Source organism: Palaemon carinicauda, chromosome 1, assembly GCF_036898095.1.
Source record: "Palaemon carinicauda isolate YSFRI2023 chromosome 1, ASM3689809v2, whole genome shotgun sequence".
NCBI classification, from domain to species: domain Eukaryota; kingdom Metazoa; phylum Arthropoda; class Malacostraca; order Decapoda; family Palaemonidae; genus Palaemon; species Palaemon carinicauda.
This window is the reverse complement of record NC_090725.1, coordinates 160,450,257-160,470,256: the sequence shown is the minus strand read 5'-3', so window position 1 is coordinate 160,470,256 and position 20,000 is coordinate 160,450,257. Positions and strand designations below refer to the sequence as shown.

At 43.9% G+C, this 20,000-nt stretch overlaps 2 protein-coding genes across 2 annotated transcripts in view; one reads left to right on the top strand and one right to left on the bottom strand.

Annotated features, from left to right (window-relative positions):
* LOC137652765 (zinc finger protein 432-like) overlaps window positions 1-16,807 on the bottom strand; it is a 63,255-nt gene extending 46,448 nt beyond the window's left edge. The window contains exon 1 of the mRNA XM_068386173.1: window positions 16,628-16,807. The gene's annotated coding sequence lies outside the window, so the exon portion shown is untranslated. The remainder of the gene's footprint in view (window positions 1-16,627) is intronic.
* Window positions 8,773-9,321, top strand: LOC137620865 (uncharacterized). The gene has a single exon (XM_068351339.1). The coding sequence runs from the start codon at window positions 8,773-8,775 to the stop codon at window positions 9,319-9,321; it is 549 nt and encodes a 182-aa protein (XP_068207440.1).
* Window positions 16,808-20,000: the final 3,193 nt, after the last annotated feature.

Below are 20,000 nucleotides of genomic sequence, written 5' to 3'. Positions count from 1 at the left end.
GTCATGGGTGGCAGCCACTGTCTCTCTTCATCGCCGTCGAGTAGAACGATGTTCTTTCTGCCCCAGCTTTGATTCAGATAGTGACATACTCAAGGTGTCCTTGTCTTGCCAATGACAATGTCGTCAGCACAGAAAGCCATGCTTCCCCAGCTCATTGTTTGAGGAAGGCGATATACCTGCCGCCACCTCTGACATCAATGAACTGTAAGACCCTCAACCCCTTCCCACTGTCCTTTAGTGACGTCATGCCGTCACAAGATTCTTTCACCGGTATTCTGACAATCATCCCAGCTTGCTAGGATGACTGCGTTACCGGCTGGTACCCTGCCGGCGGTAGTTAGTTCAGCCGTCTCTGCCATCTTCCCCCTAACTCCCTTCCTTCACAGAAAGTTAATAAAATTGGGGGAATATTGAGACGGCTTCTGACGGCTTCCGGTGGAAAACCTAAAATACTTTGGAAAGTCCTCAGCTCTCTCTCTTAAGCTGCCATCCACATTCATTGCCGCTGACTTCATTGTCGGCAACAGGCCTTTTGTGGATGGGTGGGAACCAGAATGTGATAGATTCTTTCCCCTCCTATTGGAACTTTCATTCTGGTAAGGAAACAGTAGGCGGTCTTATAGTTCTCCTACACTTCCAGCTGTTATGTTCATTCATAGTAATAGGAAACTCTCCTTCCTTAATCTTTCTCTCTCTCTTTCAGTTAGCACCGTTAGGTACTAACCCAACACCGGCAGTGTTCGCCGGCAAACTACTGTGTACAACTATACAGTAGTACATATGTTTTCTGACATACTCTGTGTTTCCTATCACAGACGATTGTTGAGACCATGATATTCTGTTGAGGCTGAGTACTCCCTCAACACCCAAATGGTTTTCCTTGATCATCAGGGACTTGAAATACCCAAACGGTATTAATATAATACTACAGGTGGATAATGTTAGTATAAGCTATTTACTAACTCTAACAATAGTTCCTGGAGTTTCTCTACCTTTTATCCTCCTTATAAGGGAAACTGAATATTAATACTGACGGAGGTCTCAGCAATGGCCTGGGAGAGGAAATACAGATATGTGTCTTTTCTGTTTCCTTTCAAGCTTACTATCCTAAGCTACCATAAACAATAGAGATTACTATTGTTAATATAAACTGTATGCTTTTATATCACTGATATAAAAAACAAAAATACTCATTAGTATTTTTCCTTTGCAGGATGACCCTATGGAGAAGTGCGGAGCAATGTTCTGCAACCACAAGGGGAAAGACTTCTGTGGCCACACGATGTGCAGGACTCATGGCCCACGCAGCGTCGCCATAGGAGTCCTAAAGTATTGGGACCCAAAGGGTTGCCCCACTTGCTCAACCCTGCTGGCCACCGGTTTCAGCGAAGGCCCCCTAGTTACTCTAGAGACTAGAGATACAGCGAGGGACACCCTTTGCAAATGGGTAAGAGGGTTCCAAAAGAACTCTCCAGGACCATACTTGCCCAATGACTCCCTGAGGTGCCTACTGTTCCCCCAAGGGTTTGCCGAGTGCGGTGGTGTCCCAGAAACAGCTCCGGTCCCCCCTTCGTTCAACTGAAGATTGACTTGGACATTAATAAGGCCCTAGAAGGCATGGACATCCACCAAGAAAGGATGTCAGAAGTGTCCACCGACACAGAACAGGGCCTACTACAAGGTGGCCCTGAATAGAACGTGGACCCTCCACGAGCGGAGGAAGAGGGATCTTTGTCAACTGCAACAGAAGACCCTCAGTTTGCCGTGATGGCATACCAACCTCTGGCGTCAACGTCCTCGGCCCCAACTCCACAACCTGTTACCCAGGTTAACGCAAGCGAAGAGATTCTGACATCTCTTCAACGAATGATGGAGTCGTTCCAACGGGAACAAGAGACGATGCGGGAATCGATTAATCAGCAGCAAAAGTTGTTGCAGGAGATGGATCGCTTCGGAACCACCAAGGGGACCTCTAAGAAACCTCTTAGAGTGTCTGATCTCCCTCATTGCTCAGAAACTAATCCCTGGAGGTATGCGGAGCATATGCCAATGATGAATGGGAAACTGTTCGTTTCTGAGAAGTTGGGAGCCAGGTAGATTGAAGACCTTGAGTTCTGGCCTAACTTTTCGGCCTATCCAGAGTGCTACGTGAGACTGCGGGACGAAAATGCAACCCTAGAAGAAACGGTCCTCAAAGAGGTTATCGTATTTGAACACGAGAAGGCGCAAGCCATCCTCCTGAAGGCGTCGAAGGGAGCTGGATATACCAACTCCAAAGTCTCAGCACTGCGCAAGAAACACCCCAACTTTCTTGCTCCTTCCTCCATCTCTTTCCCCTTTTCGGAGAAAGCACTAGACTTTGCTGTCAAGGCCGTCGATGAGAGAAAACCCTGCCCGACCCTAGAGGAATGCAAGCCATTCTCTCTAGCACTACCTACCTGCGAGGAAAAGTGGAAGGATGTAAACCAAACCTTCTCCATTTCTAAGTTAGACCCAGAGATTACAGGCCAACAGTTCAATGAGAACCTTCCGAAGTTACCAGACCATCTTCTGAGGAAGGAACAGGAGTCGAAGGAGAAGCTTGTGGCTTCCCTCTCTCATCAGAACTGTTTGGAAATGAGTGCAGGTCAACATAATGCCCCAGAAATGTTCCTGTTCCTGGCTAAATCTCACATGGGTACCCTTGTGAAAGACCTATACACTTTCATCAGAGCGAGGAGAGCTTGTAGAGAGTTCGTCCTGGCTTCAGCAACCATCAGACACGAACCAAGGAAACTGATTACCTCAAGTATTAGGGATAAAGACCTTTTCCCACAGGAACTGGTCCAAGAGGTCATTGTGAGAGCAACCACGGACAACAGGAACCTCCTCCAAAAGTGGGGCATGTCCTTAAAAAGGAAATCTTCGGAAGGAGGTCCCCAGCCCAAGAACAAAAGGTCGAAGAGACCACGAAGACCTGCACAACTCCACTCCATGACTATGACCACGATGCCTCAGACCACCTTCCATATGGTCCCTCAACACCTGGTAGCCCAGTCACCAGTATTTAACCCTACCTTGAGAGGCAGTCAACTTCCTTTCGCCCTAGTCAGAAAGGAAAAGGTCCTAAGAGAAGCTCTGCAGGAGGTAACTTCTCTCGGAGCAGAAGAGGACGTGGTCGCAGAAATAAATCCGCAGGACCCCCCAAGCAATGAGGGGTTCCGGGTAGGGGGCAGACTACATCACTTTCGGGTTCGCTGGACCTTCAATCCCTGGGCTCACAGCCTAATCACAAATGGACTCGGGTGGAAATGGAGCAGAACTCCACCCCGTTTTCCAGAATTCTTCCAGCACTCCACCCCCTCGTTGGAAGAATATCCCTCAGAACTCTTGAACAAGAAGGTAATAAAGAAAGCGAAGTCCATCAAGTTCCAGGGAAGGCTGTTTTGTGTTCCTAAGAAAGACTCAGACAAACTCAGAGTCATTCTAGACTTGTCTCCACTCAACAAGTTCATCGAGAACAAGAAGTTCCAGATGCTTACTTTGCAACACATAAGGACCCTTCTGCCAAAAGAGAAGTACACGATCTCAATAGACCTAGCAGATGCTTACTGGCATCTCCCAATGGGTTGCCTTTTCTCTTCCTACCTAGGATTCAAACTACAGAAGAAGTTTGTCTTCAGAGCAATGCCCTTCGGATTCAACACAGCCCCAAGGATATTCACGAAGCTAGCAGACACAATCGTTCAATAGCTAGGCACCGTAGGTGTTCAAGTGGTAGTATATCTAGATGACTGGTTGGTATGGGCAGCATCTAAGACTACTTGTCTGCAAGCAGCCCAGAGAGTGATCCAATTTTTGGAACACCTGGGCTTCAAGATCAACCGCAAGAAGTCTCGTCTCACTCCAGCTCAACAGTTCCAGTGGTTACAATCCAATGGAACTTAAAGTCATACCACCTCTCCATTCCATCCAAGAAGAGGAGAGAAATAGCGGGATCTGTCAGGAGACTAATCCATCACAAGAGGATTTCAAGACGCCAACAGGAAGGAGTATTGGACTCTCTCCAGTTTGCAGCAGTGACAGACCCTGTGCTAAAGGCACATTTGAAGGATGCGTCAGGGGTCTGGAGGAAATAAGCATCAAACGCTCGAAGAGATCAACTAAGGTTGACCCCGACCTTGTTGCGCATGCAATTAAAGCCGTGATCAACAGCCAAGAGGCTAGCACGGACAATTCCCCTGCAACCACCACAACCATCAGTGGTGATACACACGGATGCCTCTTTGGAAGGATGGGGAGGTCATCCTTACGACAAGAAAGTGCAAAGGAATTGGTCGCACCAGTTCAAAACCTTTCATATCAACATTTTGGAAGTTATGGCAGTATTCCTGACATTGAATACACTATCCCCTCACAGATCAATCCACATTAGATTGGTCCTGGACAACGAGATGATAGTAAAGTGTCTAAATCGAGAAGGCTCGAGATCACCCCACATCAACCATGTGATGTTAGCCATCTTCTATCTGGCAAGGAGGAAGGGATGGCACCTATCAGCAATTCACTTACAAGGGTTCCGCAATGTGACGGCGGACGCTCTATCCAGGCGAAAGCCCATAGAGACAGAATGGTTCCTAGACGAAGACTCATTCTCCTTCATCTCGGAAAAAGTCCCAGAAATGCAGATCGACCTCTTCGCGACGAGCAACAACAAGAAACTATCTCGTTACGTAGCCCCTTACATTGACCCTCAAGCAGAAACGATGGATACCATGTCCCTCGACTAGAACAGGTGGAATCGCTTTACCTGTTTCCACCAACCAATCTCCTGCTAAGAGTCCACGACAAGATAAGATCCTTCAGAGGGACAGCAGCAGTAGTAGCACTCCAGTGGCCCAAAAGCAATTGGTTCCCTCTAGTCCTGGAGTTGAAACTGAAGCTGTTTCCTCTGCCGAATCCAGTGCTATCTTAACTGGTCCAGAAGTCGACTGCTTACGCTTCATCCTCGAGAACTAGCAACCTACATCTCATGATTTTCTCGCCTTAGCAGGGAACAAAAAGTTTGGAATCTCGAAGGATAAAGTTGACCTCATCGAGGAGTACAAGTCAAGTTCTACTAGGAGACAATATGAATCGTCATGGAAGAAATGGGTGTCCTTTGTGAAAACAAGAAAACCGACAGAGATATCAATAGCTTTCTGTCTTGCATTCTTCATAAACCTTCACGAACAAGGCCTGGCCTCTACTACAATTACTTCTTGTAAATCGGCCCTGGCTAGACCACTTCTGTACGCTTTTGAGGTGGACCTCTCAGGTGAAATCTTTAATAAGATCCCAAAAGCATGCGCTAGACTCAAGCCTGCAGCCCCACCAAAGCCCATTATGTGGTCTTTGGACAAAGTCTTGCGCTATACTTTTTAACCTAGACAATGAAGTCTGTACTCTAAACGATTTAACACAGAAAGTCATCTTTCTGTTTGCAATAGCTTCAGGGGCTAGAGTTAGGGAAATAGTGGCCTTATCCAGAAACAAAGGCCATATTCAGTTCCTAGACTCAGGAGAACTGAACCTTTTTCCTGATCCTGCCTTTCTTGCCGAGAACGAGGTACTCACCAAAAGGTGGGGTCCCTGGAGAATCTACCCACTGAAGGAAGATGCCTCTCTGTGCCCCGTAGAGTGTCTCAAAATCTATCTTCGAAGAACTTTAAACTTCAAGGGAGGACAGCTCTTCAGAGGTCACGATCCGAGGAAAGTTGCTTCTTCGTTGAACATTTTTCAACATATGGACTTTGAAAGACTTCGCTCATACACTGGGTGGAAATCATCGAGGTTCTTCTACAAACATTATGCGAAGCAAATATATGAAATACAGTAAAACAATTTGTGGTAGCGGCGGGTAGTGTCATTAAACCCGTCGTCTAGTACTGCGATGAACAGTGGACTCTTTTGGGACTTTACAGTGCATCGGATGCATGGGGATACAGTACCTACCCACTAGTGCAGATCTTAGCTATGGTTGACATATTGTTCTGTTTAGGTGCATATGATTAATAGACCAGTGCCGAGTGAACGTTTGCGTCACAGTGTTTATGCATTTCCGAACATCTGACCATGTCAAATAGATTTGGTTTCACATCTCCATTGAGTGGCGTTATTCCGATAATGTATTTATATATTTTTTCTACACGAGAAAATATGTGTTTTGATGTGCTGTAATGCTGGATCAGATTCATACTTTGTTGTAACTAAATTTGATAAATTAATTGCATAATAAAATACTTAACCGCATTCGCGTCTTATTACTGCTCCCTCAGTTATAAGCTAATAAAGTACACTCGTCGTCGTCGTCGGCGCCCACTCGTGTCCGAGTATTGGGTTCTGTCGTTAGCCATCAGCCTCCTATCTGTGGGGTGGGTCCTTATATCTGATGTGGCTGTTAAGTCCTAGTCTGTGGTGGAAGAGTCGCGGACAGTGTTCACAAGGGAGGGTAGGTGGTGGGCGGGGCTGTTCTAATCGCTCTCTCCTTCTTCTCCTCCTAGCCTCCTCATTTTGTCTCCTCCTCTCCTCGAAGTCCACGGTGCCATGGTGTACTATACTCCTCCAGGTTTTCCTGTCCCTGGCTGTTTCTTCCCATGAGGAAGGATCGATGTCAGTTAGAGCCAGGGTGCGCTTTAGTTGATCTTTATAGCGCATTTTCGGGGCTCCTCGTGGTCTGGTGCCCTGGGTCAGTTCTCCGTAGAATATTTTCTTTGGGAGCCTAGATGGATCCATCCTATGCACGTGTCCTATCCAGCGGAGGCGGTGGTGGATGATGGTGGCCTCCACGCTGGTCAGTGAGGCACGTTCTAAGACTTCAATGTTGGTGGTGTGGCTCTCCCAGGGGATTTTCAAGATCTGCCTCAGTTTCATTTGTTGGAAGCGTTCTAGGTTTTTAAGATCGTTTTTATATAGCGTCCATGTTTCACATGCATACAGGAGCGTGGAGAGGACTACTGCCTTGAACACCATTATTTTGGTGGTCATTGTCAGTGCGTGGTTGTTAAATACGCGGCAGTTGAGTCGGCCAAAGGCGGAGTGGGCTGCACTGATCCTGGTCTCCACGTCCTTTTTGCTTGTGGGAGCTGATGTTAGGATGCTCCCTAGGTAGGAGAACTGGTTCACCTGTTCTAACGGTTGGTCATTCACTGTGGTATTGAAGTTGGGGAGCATCAGTCCTGGTGGATGTTGGACGAGGGTCTTGGTTTTGTCTGTGTTGACTTGCATCCCAAAACGTTCGTAGGCAGAGTTGTACGCATCAGCTAACGACTGCAGGTCCTCTGCCGTCTGACCTGGGGTGGCATTGTCGTCAGCATACTGCAGTTCTCGCGCTGCACACAAGGTGGTCTTGGTTCTGGCGCGGAGTCTAGCGAGGTTGAAAGCGCCTCCATCCATGCGGAAACGTAGGTCGACTGAGGGTGTGTCTGGGGGAATCTCGTTGAGCATTGCTGCGGTGTATAGCGAGAAACACGTTGGGGCCAGAACACAGCCCTGCTTCAGGCCGCCGTTGATGGGGAATGGGTCCGAAAGAGAGTTCTTGTGGCAGACTCTCTCAACCATTCCGTCATGGAGGGCACGCACCAGCTTGACAAAATCGGGTGGGCAGCCATATCTTTTGAGGACAGCCCACATGGCAGGTCGAGGTACTTTGTCGAAGGCTTTTTTCAAATCCCAGAGGATGAACATTATGGGCTGTTGTTGTTCGAGGCTCTTCTCTTGTAGTTGTCGCGCACAGAAGATCATGTCTATGGTCCCGCGGGAAGGTCGAAAGCCGCACTGGGACTCTGGCAGGACGTCTTCTGCGAGAATAAGGAGGCGGTCAAGGAGAATCCGAGCGAAAATCTTACTCGCGATGCTTAGTAGTGATATTCCCCGGTAGTTGTTACAGTTCTCCCTGTCTCCCTTCTTGAAGATGGTAATGATGTTTGCATCGCGGAAGTCACTGGGGGGGGGTCTTGGTCTCCCATATTACCAGTGTTTCTTTCAGTATTCACTCGTACCCCTGTTGAAGAATCGAAGTACGAGGTGGCTTTGAATAATTCTTAAGAATAATTAGACAGTTTGTTTGACGTGTACTTAAGAGACCTTTGGATATTCAGTGATTTATATATATTGCTGTCTGGGAGTTATAATATTTTCAAGTTTAACAGATTTAATGTAAAAACAAACAGGGGAGTTAGGAACTCAAGAGGTTGTGTAGCTTGCCAGCCATAATATATATTAGATTTTGGTTCCCAGACCAAAGGACTATAATATATTTTTTGGTGCCCAGACCAGGGATCAAGTGAGCCTGTTCTAAATAATAATGATAATAGGACAGTGTTTGATTAAGGGTTTGAAAAATTTAGTGTTGTTGGGATCCTGCGTATTATTAGGATATATTTTTTGGAGAGAGGATTTATTTATTTATTTTTTTTTTTTTTTTTTTTTTTTTTTTTTTTTTTTTTTTTTTTTTTTTTGTAAAAGTACAAGATGGCACTGTTTAATATCCAGGAGTTTTTGAATATCCTAAATGTTCAGGAATTGTCAAAGCCTAATGTAACTAAAGCTTAGTGGTTCTCTATTTTAATGGCATGTGGTGGCCATGCAACAAGTGGAATGATTAAAGCCAAAATCAAGTGTCTAGCTTTAGAAACGTTGATAAACTTGGGGAAATTGTCGGAACAATATGTTCTAGCAGCTCATGAACTGTTGGAGGAGGCTGAAGAAGAATTTGTAGCGAAGTAAGGACCAGTTGACCTACAAACTGAAGACATGAAAGCAGAAAGGGATGCTGAGGATGAAAATTCGACGAATCACAGCAGAGAAGAATTTCATCAAATTAAAGATGATGGCAAGAGAGAAGGAAATGGAAGCAAGACGAGAAGAAGAAGAAGAGAGAGAAAAGCATGTCGCACGAAGGAAATGGAAGCAAGACGAGAAGTAGAAGAAGAGAGGGAAGAAGCACGACGTGCAAAGGAACGAGAGGCAGAACGAGAAGAAAAAGAAAGGGAAGAAGCCAGAGAGATTGCAAGACATGCGAGGGAAATGGAAGCAAGGGAAATAGCAAGACAAGAAAAAAAGAGAGAAGACAGGAAGAAAAACTTAGAAGAAGCGAGACAAGCAAGGAAATTGGAACTGTTGAATGCTCATGCACGGTCGGCAGAAGAGGCTCCTGATGAATTCTTCGATCATTTTGAAACGGTCACATCGATGATGGAATGGCCAGAAGATAAATGGTCTGTGTTATTTCAAAGTGTATTGCTTGGGAAAGGTTGCAGTACTTACCTGTCCTTATCTCAGGCTCAGAGGAATGAGTATTAAGAAGTGAAGAGGAGCGAGCTGCAAGTGTATCAGATGATCCCTGAATATTATAATGAAAGATTCCAAATTTTGAGGAAGGACGAGCAAATGACTTTCATGGAATACGCTTATAAGGTACAACGATGGTTTAAGAGATGGACAAGAGGCTGCTAACGTGAGGGAGATGGGTGATTTAGAAGGACTGATAGTACTAGAACAGCATCAACGATGAATTCCTGAACATATTTGAACGTACTTGAGAGAGAGAGAGAGAGAGAGAGAGAGAGAGAGAGAGAGAGAGAGAGAGAGAGAGAGAGAGAGAGAGAGAGAGAGAGAGAGAGAGAGGTGAAGAAACTTATTAAATCTGCTTTGCTGAGTGAAATATGTTATTTTCATTAGTAAAATAAATTTTTGAATATACTTACCCGATAATCATGTAGCTGTCAACTCCGTTGCCCGACAGAATTCTACGGGAGGGATACGCCAGCTATCACTATACTAGAAGGGGGTGTACTCACAAGCGCCACCTGTGGCCAGGTACTACAGTACTTGTTGTTGACGCCACCTCACTTTTTCCTCGGTCCACTGGTTCTCTATGGGGAGGAAGGGTGGGTCAATTAAATCATGATTATCGGGTAAGTATATTCAAAAATTTATTTTACTAATGAAAATAACATTTTTCAATATTAAACTTACCCGATAATCATGTAGCTGATTCACACCCAGGGGGGTGGGTGAAAAACCAGTGTACAAGACTAAAGGATAGCTAAGTATCCCGTATTTCATATAATCAGTTATCCACAATAACAATGAAATAATAAGTACCTGGTAAGGAAGTCGACTTGAACCGTTACTCTGCCTTTAATAAGATCGTCTTCCTTACTGAGCGCAGCGTTCCTCTTGGAAGGCTGAATCAACTCAAAGGTGCTAAAGTATACAGGGCTGCAACCCATACTAAAGGACCTCATCACAACCTTTAACCTCGGCGCTTCTCAAGAAAGAATTGACCACCCGCCAAATCAACAAGGATGTGGAAGGCTTCTTAGCCGACCGTACAACCCATAAAAAGTATTCAAGAGAAAAGTTAAAAGGTTATGGGATTATGGGAATGTAGTGGCTGAGCCCTCGCCTACTACTGCATTCGTTGCTACGAATGGTCCCAGGGTGTAGCAGTACTCGTAAAGAGACTGGACATCTTTGAGATAGAATGATGCGAACACTGACTTGCTTCTCCAATAGGTTGCATCCATAACACTCTGCAGAGAATGGCTCTGTTTGAAGGCCACTGAAGTAGCCACAGCTCCCACTTCATGTGTCCTTACCTTCAGCAAAGCAAGGTCTTCTTCCTTCAGATGAGAATGTGTTTCTCTAATCAGAAGCCTGAATAGTAAGAAACTGAGTTCTTAGAACTTGGAAAAGAAGGTTTCTTGATAGCACACTATAAGGCTTCTGATTGTCCTTGTAAAGGTTAAGACCTTTTTAGATAGTACCTAAGAGCTCTAACTGGGCAAAGTACTCTCTTCAGTTCATTCCCCACCAAGTTGGACAGGCTTGGGATCTCGAACGACTTAGGCCAAGGACGTGAAGGAAGCTCGTTTAGCAAAAACCGAGCTGCAAGGAACATGTAGCCGTTTCAGATGTGAAAACAATGATCCTGCTGAAGGCGTGGATCTCACTTACTCTTTTAGCTGTTGTCAAGCACACGAGGAAAAGAGTTTTTAATGTGAGGTCCTAAAAAGAGGCTGATTGGAGAGGTTCAAATCTTGATGACATAAGGAACCTTAGGACCACGTCTAGATTCCAGCCTGGAGTGGACAACCGACGTTCCTTTGAGGTCTCAAAAGACCTAGGGAGGTCCTGTAGATCTTTGTTGGTGGAAAGATCCAAGCCTCTGTGGCGGAAAACCGCTGCCAACATACTTCTGTAACCCTTGATCGTAGGAGCTGAAAGGGATCTTACTTTCCTTAGATATAACAGGAAGTCAGCAATCTGGGTTACAGTGGTACTGGTTGAGGAAACTGCATTGGTTTTGTACCAGCTACGGAAGACTTCCCCTTGAGACTGATAGATTCTGAGAGTGGATGTACTCCTTGCTTTGGCAATCGCTCTGGCTGCCTCCTTCGAAAAGCCCCTAGCTCTTGAGAGTCTTTCGAAAGTCTGAAGGCAGTCAGACGAAGAGCGTGGAGGATTGGGTGTACCTTCTTTACGTGAGGTAAACTTAGAAGGTTCACTCCTAGAGGAAGAGTCCTGGGAATGTCGACCAGCCATTGCAGTACCTCTAAGAACCATTCTCTCGCGGGCCAGAGCGGAGCCAACCAACGTCAGCCGTGTCCCTTTGCGAGAGGAGAACTTCTGAAGTACCCTGTTGACAATCTTGAACGGCGGGAATGCATACAGGTCGAGATGGAACCAATCCAGCAGAAAAGCATCCACGTGAACTGCTGCTGGGTCTGGAATCGGAGAACAATACAACAGGAGTCTCTAGGTTATCGAGGTAGCGAACAGATCTATGGTTGGCTGACCCCACAGGGCCCAAAGTCTGCTGCAAACATTCTTGAGAAGGGTCCACTCTGTGGGGATGACCTGACCCTTCCGGCTGAGGTGATCTGCCATGACATTCATACCGCCCTGAATGAACCTCGTTACCAGTTAGCTTTCGATCTTTAGACCAGATGAGGAGGTCCCTTGCGATCTAGAACAACTTCCACGAAAGAGTCCCTCCCTGCTTGAAGATGTAAGCCAGGGCTGTGGTGTTGTCAGAGTCCACCTCCACCACTTTGTTAAGCTGGAGGGACTTGAAGTTTATCAAGGCCAGAATAACCGCCAACAACTCCTTGCAATTGATGTGAAGTGTCCTTTGCTCCTGATTCCATGTTCCCGAGCATTCTTGTCCGTCCAAAGTCGCACCCCAGCCCGTGTCTGATGCGTCCGAGAGGAGACGGCGGTCGTGTTTCTGAACAGCCAAAGGTAGACTTCCTTGAGAAGAAAGCTGTACTTACACCACGCGAGAGAAGACCTCCTCTCTTCGGAAACAGGAACTGAGACCGTCTCTAGCGTCATGTCCTTTATCCAGTGAGCAGCTAGATGATACTGAAGGGGGGGGGAGGTGGAGTCTCCCTAACACGATGAACAGGGCCAGCGATGAAAGTGTCCCTGTTAGACTCATCCACTACCTGACTGAGCATCGGTTCCTTCTCAGCATGCTCTGGATGCATTCTAGGGCTTGGAAGATCCTTGGGGCCGACGGAAAAGCCCGAAAAGCTCGACTCTGAAGATCCATACCCAAGGAGACAATGGTCTGGGATGGGACGAGCTGAGACTCCTCAAAATTGACCAGGAGGCCCAGTTCCTTGGTCAGATCCATAGTCCATTTGAAAATCTCCAGACAGCGACGACTTGTGGGAGCTCTTAAAAGTCAGTCGTCTGACGGAGCCGGACACAAGATCATGGTACTGCTGCACAGTCTGTGAACTGTCAACCATGGGCAAGCGAGGAAGTACAGTGACAACCCGAATCTGTCTAGACTGTCTGGGTCGTACAGACAACTCCTTATCGGGTTGCTGAGGTTGCCGCACTGCGTCACAACAAGTCACTTCTGCTGGTTGTTGAACGTCTTCCCCGTGACACATTGACTCCGTAAACAAAAAATCCTCTAACAAGGACTAAGCTTGGACTGCATGTCTTGCAACACAGCTCAAGGTCTATGGGAGCAGGTGTGGTAACAGACGGGATTAGCGACTGAAGTGGAACCATTACCTTCCCTGGAAGCATGTTATGCTTAAATAAAAGTCCATAGGAGGCTACGCAGCTAAAGGCTCCCTCCAAATGACAGAGTCCTCAAGGGAATATCAGAAGGAGGGAGAAAAGCACTTTCTCATCCACAGGGACCATATCCGAGAAAAGCTAAGTTCTCTCAGTGAGGGTTTCACTGGTGCAAAAGCAGCAGACTAGAAGGCAACGTTATGAAACTGCTTGACAGTCTAGTGAGTTGGCAACAACCAAAGATGTGTGACTGAGAAGCATGCGGTAAGGTATGCAGAGCATGTTGTATGCAGAGTATGCTGTATGCAGAGCATGCTGTATGTAGAGCATGTTGTATGCAGAGCATGCTGAATGCAGAGCATGCTGTATGCAGAGCATGTTGTATGCAGAGCATGCTGAATGCAGAGCATGCTGTATGCAGAGCATGTTGTATGCAGAGCATGCTGTATGCAGAGCATGCTGTATGCAGAGCATGTTGTATGCAGAGCATGCTGAATGCAGAGCATGCTGTATGCAGAGCATGTTGTATGCAGAGCATGCTGTATGCAGAGCATGCTGTAGGTAGAGCATGCTGTAAGGTAAGCAGAGCGTGTGCATGGCGTTTAACATTTCTCAGAAATTCCATGACCAGTGCTAGAGTGCTTTATGCATGCTTGCATGGGGTTTTAATATCAACATAATATTTACCTTACATACATAACTCATGATTCATATTTTTGCCATATTTTGCGATATTGTTAAAAATATATTGCAAGGAATACAAATATATTTTTATAAGTAATACAAATAACCTCCATTATCATAATGTTTGAAAATGGAGGTAAGGTATGCTGAACAGCAGAGTCAGAACGAGCTGGAACAACAATAGTTGTGGTTTCCTCTTCAAGACTCTGTTGAGGGAACACCTGAGGCTCAGTCTGCAAAGGCTGATCAAAAGAAGTAGCAGAAGGTAGGCGCATGGGTGGAGGAGGCTGACTCCTGGTATGAGTGGCTGAACTCAAGGGTTGCGCTTGCTGAGTGGTTGGCGGATGCGCAGTAGCAAGTTCCTGAGGAACGAGTTGAGGTTCCTGCGGTGTGAGCTGAGAGCGAAAAGGTAGTGGCTGCGCAGAACGCAGTAAAAGTCTCGCAAGTGAGGCTCCTGAGGCGCAAGGCTAAGGTGTTGAGGTGCTTGCCTTGAGGAGGGTTGAGCTCGCTGCAGCGAGAGCTGAGGAGACTGACTCATGGATGGGAGAGGTTGTTGTACCTCAAGCGAGTGTTGCCTCACTGGTGGAACAGCAAGTGGAAGCGGAGGAAGAGAGGTATAAGCCTCCTGTTCCCATTGCTGAGGTTGCCTTAAGGAAGGCGGAGGGAGCTGCACACCACTGGGATCAGTAAACTCATAACGTGGCTCAACATCGTACGCCTGGCAGGCGGTACTGCGGTCAGGCGGAGCGAGCGCAGGCGGAGCGAGCGCAGGCGGAGGGAGCGCAGGCGGAGCGAGCGCAGGCGGAGGCGCAACCTTCTCAGCCCGACACTCACGCATCAAGACCGAAAGTTGTGACTGCATGGACTGCAGTAGAGTCAACTTGGGGTCGGCAGACACTAAGGTCTGCTGAGGTAAAGCCTTAACAGCAGAGATCTGTTGCGGCAGAACCTTACTCCTCTTAGGCGGAGTGCATTCAACTGATGACTGCGGCGAGTCAGAGCTAACCCAATGACTGCATCCGGGTTGTTGAACTCTAACTTCGTACGTCTGGCATAGGTCTGGACTTTACGTTTAAGAGGTCTTGAGACCTGAGACCAGCGTTTTCTCCCCTAAATTTCTTCTGCAGACGAGCAAAATAAGGGCTCAATCGTCTGCGGGTGGGAGTGACGGTCTCTGTAAGACACGCCCGCAACCACCGAGGATACTTCTGTGCGTCGATCAAGGCCTGCCGAACCCTTTTGCCCTTCGACATTGCTTCTCCCCTGGGCTTGGGAGCTTGCAAGAGGTCCCGGACTGGGAGGACGACTGGGACGCACAGAAGTACCCTCACGCACAACACTGACACACTTTGCGCTAATCACTTATCACTTTGATTTTCTGTTTGCACTTATTTCACTGAACTCGAAACTTTAAGTGGTTTGTACCTGAAACACGCAATTCTATCCTTTCTCAAAAGTTAGTAATTGCGAAAACAGAATTACAATGTAACAGAAAAATCTAATGAAAGATAAATAATTCAGTGGCTGGAAAGAGTAAACACTAGATCACTCTAGAAACGTTTACCTTCTTCCCCTAAAGAGACTAGGGAGAAGAGCAAAAACGATAACAACGTTACTCGCTTGAATGAAACGTTTATCCTCCTCTTTCTCCCTCCGTCTCTATCTCTCTCTCTCTCTCTCTCTCTTGACTTAGAACCTGAGAGAAGAGCCCAATCATATATATCGTTAAAACATATTATTGTTAAAGGAAAAAACTGAAATATTTCCCAGAATGAAAAGTTCCTTTATTAGAATTAAAACCATTAAGTTAAGAAAGAATGAACAAAACGCTAGACACGGTTACTCTTACTGCAACGTGACACCGTGAAAATTCTTTCTCTATCGTAACGATAGAGCGCAAGTTGAACGTTCTGAACGTCAACAACTGCAGAGACAAAACAAAACGTTAGTTCAACTTTGAAAACAGTACGAGACTATCAAAGAAATTCTTTCAAAGACATTAAAATAGCATAATATGTTAACAGGTAAAACCGAAATGACGGGCTCAATGTTAATTAACTTCGGTACCAAGAAAAGACCGCCTACTATTAGGAAGGTCGAATATAAACAAATATAAAAATTAATTTTAATAAGTTTATAATAAAAGGAAGTTAATCGAAGAGGCCTATAAGAGGCGGAGAGATATAAAATAAATCTATAACTTTTGTTAAGCAAAATTAAGAAAGAGAGTCTATACTCTCTTAGACACCAACACTTCCGTCTAAGGGAAGGGTCGGCCATTTAAAGGTGAAAGAGAGTTCATACTCTCTTCGTCACCATAATTAATCAAATTAATTCCAAAAGCTAACTAAGCTAATATAGAAGTTTCCAGTATAGCGAATAGCTGCAAATTTTAGAGAAATACTTCACCAAACCGTGAACAATACTCCAAAATCATAAGCGTATCCAAGAACGTCTTGCCGGAAGCACGACAGAGGAAAAAGTGAGGTGGCGTCAACAACAAGTACTGTAGTACAGTAGGGTCCCGAATTACACGTGTTCTAATTACGCGATTCCTCAATTACGCGATCGATAGTTTTTAAAAATTAATTTTCCTGTATCTGCGAGGAGCATTCTAAATCCGCGAGTCAAGCACCGCGAAGCGTAGGAAATCTATTGTTTTCTTAATTGTATTGGGGGGGTGATGGTTCCCCGATGTCTGAGAAGGGGGGGGGAGAATGTGAGAGAAAGATTTCTGTTCAAACATTTCAAGACTAGTTTTGGATGAAAAATGTTAAGGTTTGCCCATCTGTTGTGTGAACTTGTCGCTAGGCCTAGCCTAACTGTCCAACACCTATATGTATAATATTCCATATTTGTACTAATTAATTTTTATACTTACGTTGTGATTATGGTGAAAAATCCTTATTCATTAAACTTTAAATTAAAAACCATCAAAATAAAGACTATTTTTTATCATGCTACTGCCAAACATGTCACCACAACCAAACCCATTACTTTGTTTGGTACGTTCCATCGCCGATCATAACGAACTCGCTAACCAATTTTAACATCTGTCTATAGGTTAACTTTTGCGGCAAAAGATATCTTACCAGGTACTATGTAATAATAATGTTATAATTAATGTTGTTTTATTTATCCTTAGAAAATCAAAATATATGAAATATGAGCAATTTTGTTTCGTGTTGTTTTTTTTTTCCTAAAAAAAAAAAACGCCTTCTTAAAAGGAAAACGTTTTTTTTACGTTTCATCGTCGATCATAAACGCATTTACTCCTGAAAGTGATATTGAAGAGCTTTTACTAAAGATGTTATTATAAATAAAGATTATAAATAGGTGGTAAAATATCTATAATTAAAGTGTAGCAGCATCAAGAAATGTTGGGGTTCGCCCTTTACATAAGAATGTACTGTACATTGGATTAGACAGAACGTAGAAAAAATCAATTAGGGAAAAATCGGTATTCGATATCCTCTTCATCAGCATCGTCATTCGTCAATCGGGCTTTTTATTTTTTTTATTCTCAGTCGCTAACTAGTTATCGCACTGCCAAGATCTGCACACATTCCGATAATTCACATTTGAAGGTTTTCTGGGAGAGGATGGATAGAGAAAATACCGAACTATATAAAATGTTTTTTTTAACCTGTTAAGCGTCACCCACGTGATAAACCGTTCACCACGATCTACTCGGTACCGCCTTCAACTGTATATTCCGTTCATGACTTTAATTGCCTTTTACAAGCCGTCAGTCTCGTGATGTTACTTTACTCGTATAGTAAGTATAGGATCACCACTTGGCAACACTCTCAGCATATGGGGACTGTGAATAGAAACTTATATGATGTCTGGCAACTATTTTTCTGAAGATAGCTTGATGTTGGAAAACTGGTTTCCTATCAGTGCGCTCGGGCGTTCATGCATAAGTGGTTATTTGTTGTTCCTTTTGTAATGAACGGTCTAAAGAGGAAGGTTATTTCTTTAGATGAAATAAATGATATTCTTGTTGAGGAATTTGATAATGATAACCTGTTTGATAATGAGAGCACAAGTTCTGAATCCTCCAGTGATGAGTATATTGAAGAAACAAAGTTTTCTTTCGATGCCGAAAGCGAAAATGACTTCTCATTACCGAATGACTGGACAACGAAATTTCACAAAACTATAAAGGGAAAGGAAACGCCGAGAGAGAGAGAGAGAGAGAGAGAGAGAGAGAGAGAGAGAGAGAGAGAGAGAGAGAGAGAGAGAAATAAAGTGGATAAATAATGTACAAATGTATGACGAACATATTTGAAAACTATACAGGAAACGATATGAAGAGAGAGAGAGAGAGAGAGAGAGAGAGAGAGAGAGAGAGAGAGAGAGAGAGAGAGAGAGAGAGAGACCTATCCCTTTCCTTTTGTTGCTTATCCAGGCGTAAGATTTACGATTGAAGATAAAAAGAACCCATTAGAATATTCAGTATTATGTAGCCATTTGAAATTAAATAATAGTAGTTTTAATTGTTTTTTTACTCAACCATTTAATTAATATCCCTACTTTTAACTATAATTACGAATTATAAGCATAAAGAAATTATATTAACTTTGAAAAATTATCATTAGTGAAATGACCGCTCAGGGCAAAAAAAAGCGTGATTATCGTACAGCAGCCTAGTGCACACTTGCGCCTACTGGCCGTGTTTACGTGTGGGAGTGTCATCATGGATATACAGTACTATACTGTAATTTTTAACTATTGCTAGATACTGTATCAAACCTTGAAAACCCTTTTTTGTTTTTTGTATCTATAGGAAATAATTCTACATCTTTCGGAAAATACTGAAAACAGTAAGCTATGCATAGTACAGTAGTAAATACTACAGTCATAGAAAATTATCAAAACTTTAACAACTTTTTATTGTTTTATTTATCCATAAAAGAAATTTTGTACAGTATTTTATAAAAAATCTATAAGAAGGATTTCTTACAGTATTGTTAAGATAAAAGCTACAGTATATATATATATATATATATATATATATATATATATATATATATATATATATATATATATATATATATATATTTTATATATATATATACATACATACATACATACACACATACATACACACACACAGTGTATATACAGTATATATATAGCTAGAAAGCTAGAAATGGAGTGAAAAAAAAATTGACGGGTAGGTTGCTGTTTGCCGCCATGATGTGTTTCGAAATATACGAATTTCCAATTACACGAGGCCTTTCATCGACCAAATTCTCGCATAATTCGGGACCCTACTGTACCTGGCCACAGGTGGCGCTTGTGAGTACACCCCCTTCTAGTATAGTGATAGCTGGCGTATCCCTCCCGTAGAATTCTGTCGGGCAACGGAGTTGACAGCTACATGATTATCGGGTAAGTTTAATATTGAAAATATAATGTTATCTGTCGTAAAACCTCCTCGGGTATGAATTTTCCCCCGCCGTTTTGATTCAGTGTCAAGTATTCGCCGAACCATGGAAACCAGTTCAGTAATAACTATGTCAATAAGTTCAATAGTTATGGCGGAAGTATCACTGATACTGTCCCTAAGCAGAATGTGATAGTACCACAGCAACGATCGTCGAATCATCCTCCTTCAAGTATCCTGAAAGACATGCAGAAGGTTAATATTGTATGTTTTAAGTGTGGCAAGATAGGCCATATCAATAAGGAATGTTGGTCGAATCAACCGTAAGGAGTCCCCCAAGTGGTTACGGATAATTCAACTTCACAGAATGCAAGGACAAAGAAGCAATTGGGAAAGAACAAAAAGCAAAATAAACCAGCCAAAGTTTACATGACGAACAGGACAAACCCAAACAGCGTGGATACCTTTAAACCATATATTACGAAAGTATGCTAGGTATATAGCATTGAAATTTAGTATGTAACTTAGAAAGACATTATAAAACAATCAAATGTTACCTTTCTTTTCAAATTTTTCTTCATATTTTCTTTCTCAATTTTTTCCCCCAATGTTTAGGGTTTATTTTTTTACTATAATGAAAAAATTCATGTCAAGCAAAAAAAATTACTTTTAGAAAAAAAACTCATATTTTTGGAGGTCTACATCAGATCTATATAGGGTAGTATTCCCAGGTCTTAATATTAATTATAAAGGGAGAAGATAGAATTTGAAAAACTCATTTTCAGGATAATTCGCCCCGCCGTCGCAAAACAGAAGGTCAGAGGCAGAAATCCTATGCAGTTTGGTGATGTCCTAAGTC

What these genes read in the sequence shown, in the direction of transcription:
- LOC137620865 (XM_068351339.1), top strand. Translation starts at nt 8,773, where the DNA reads ATGAAAGCAGAAAGGGATGCTGAGGATGAAAATTCGACGAATCACAGC.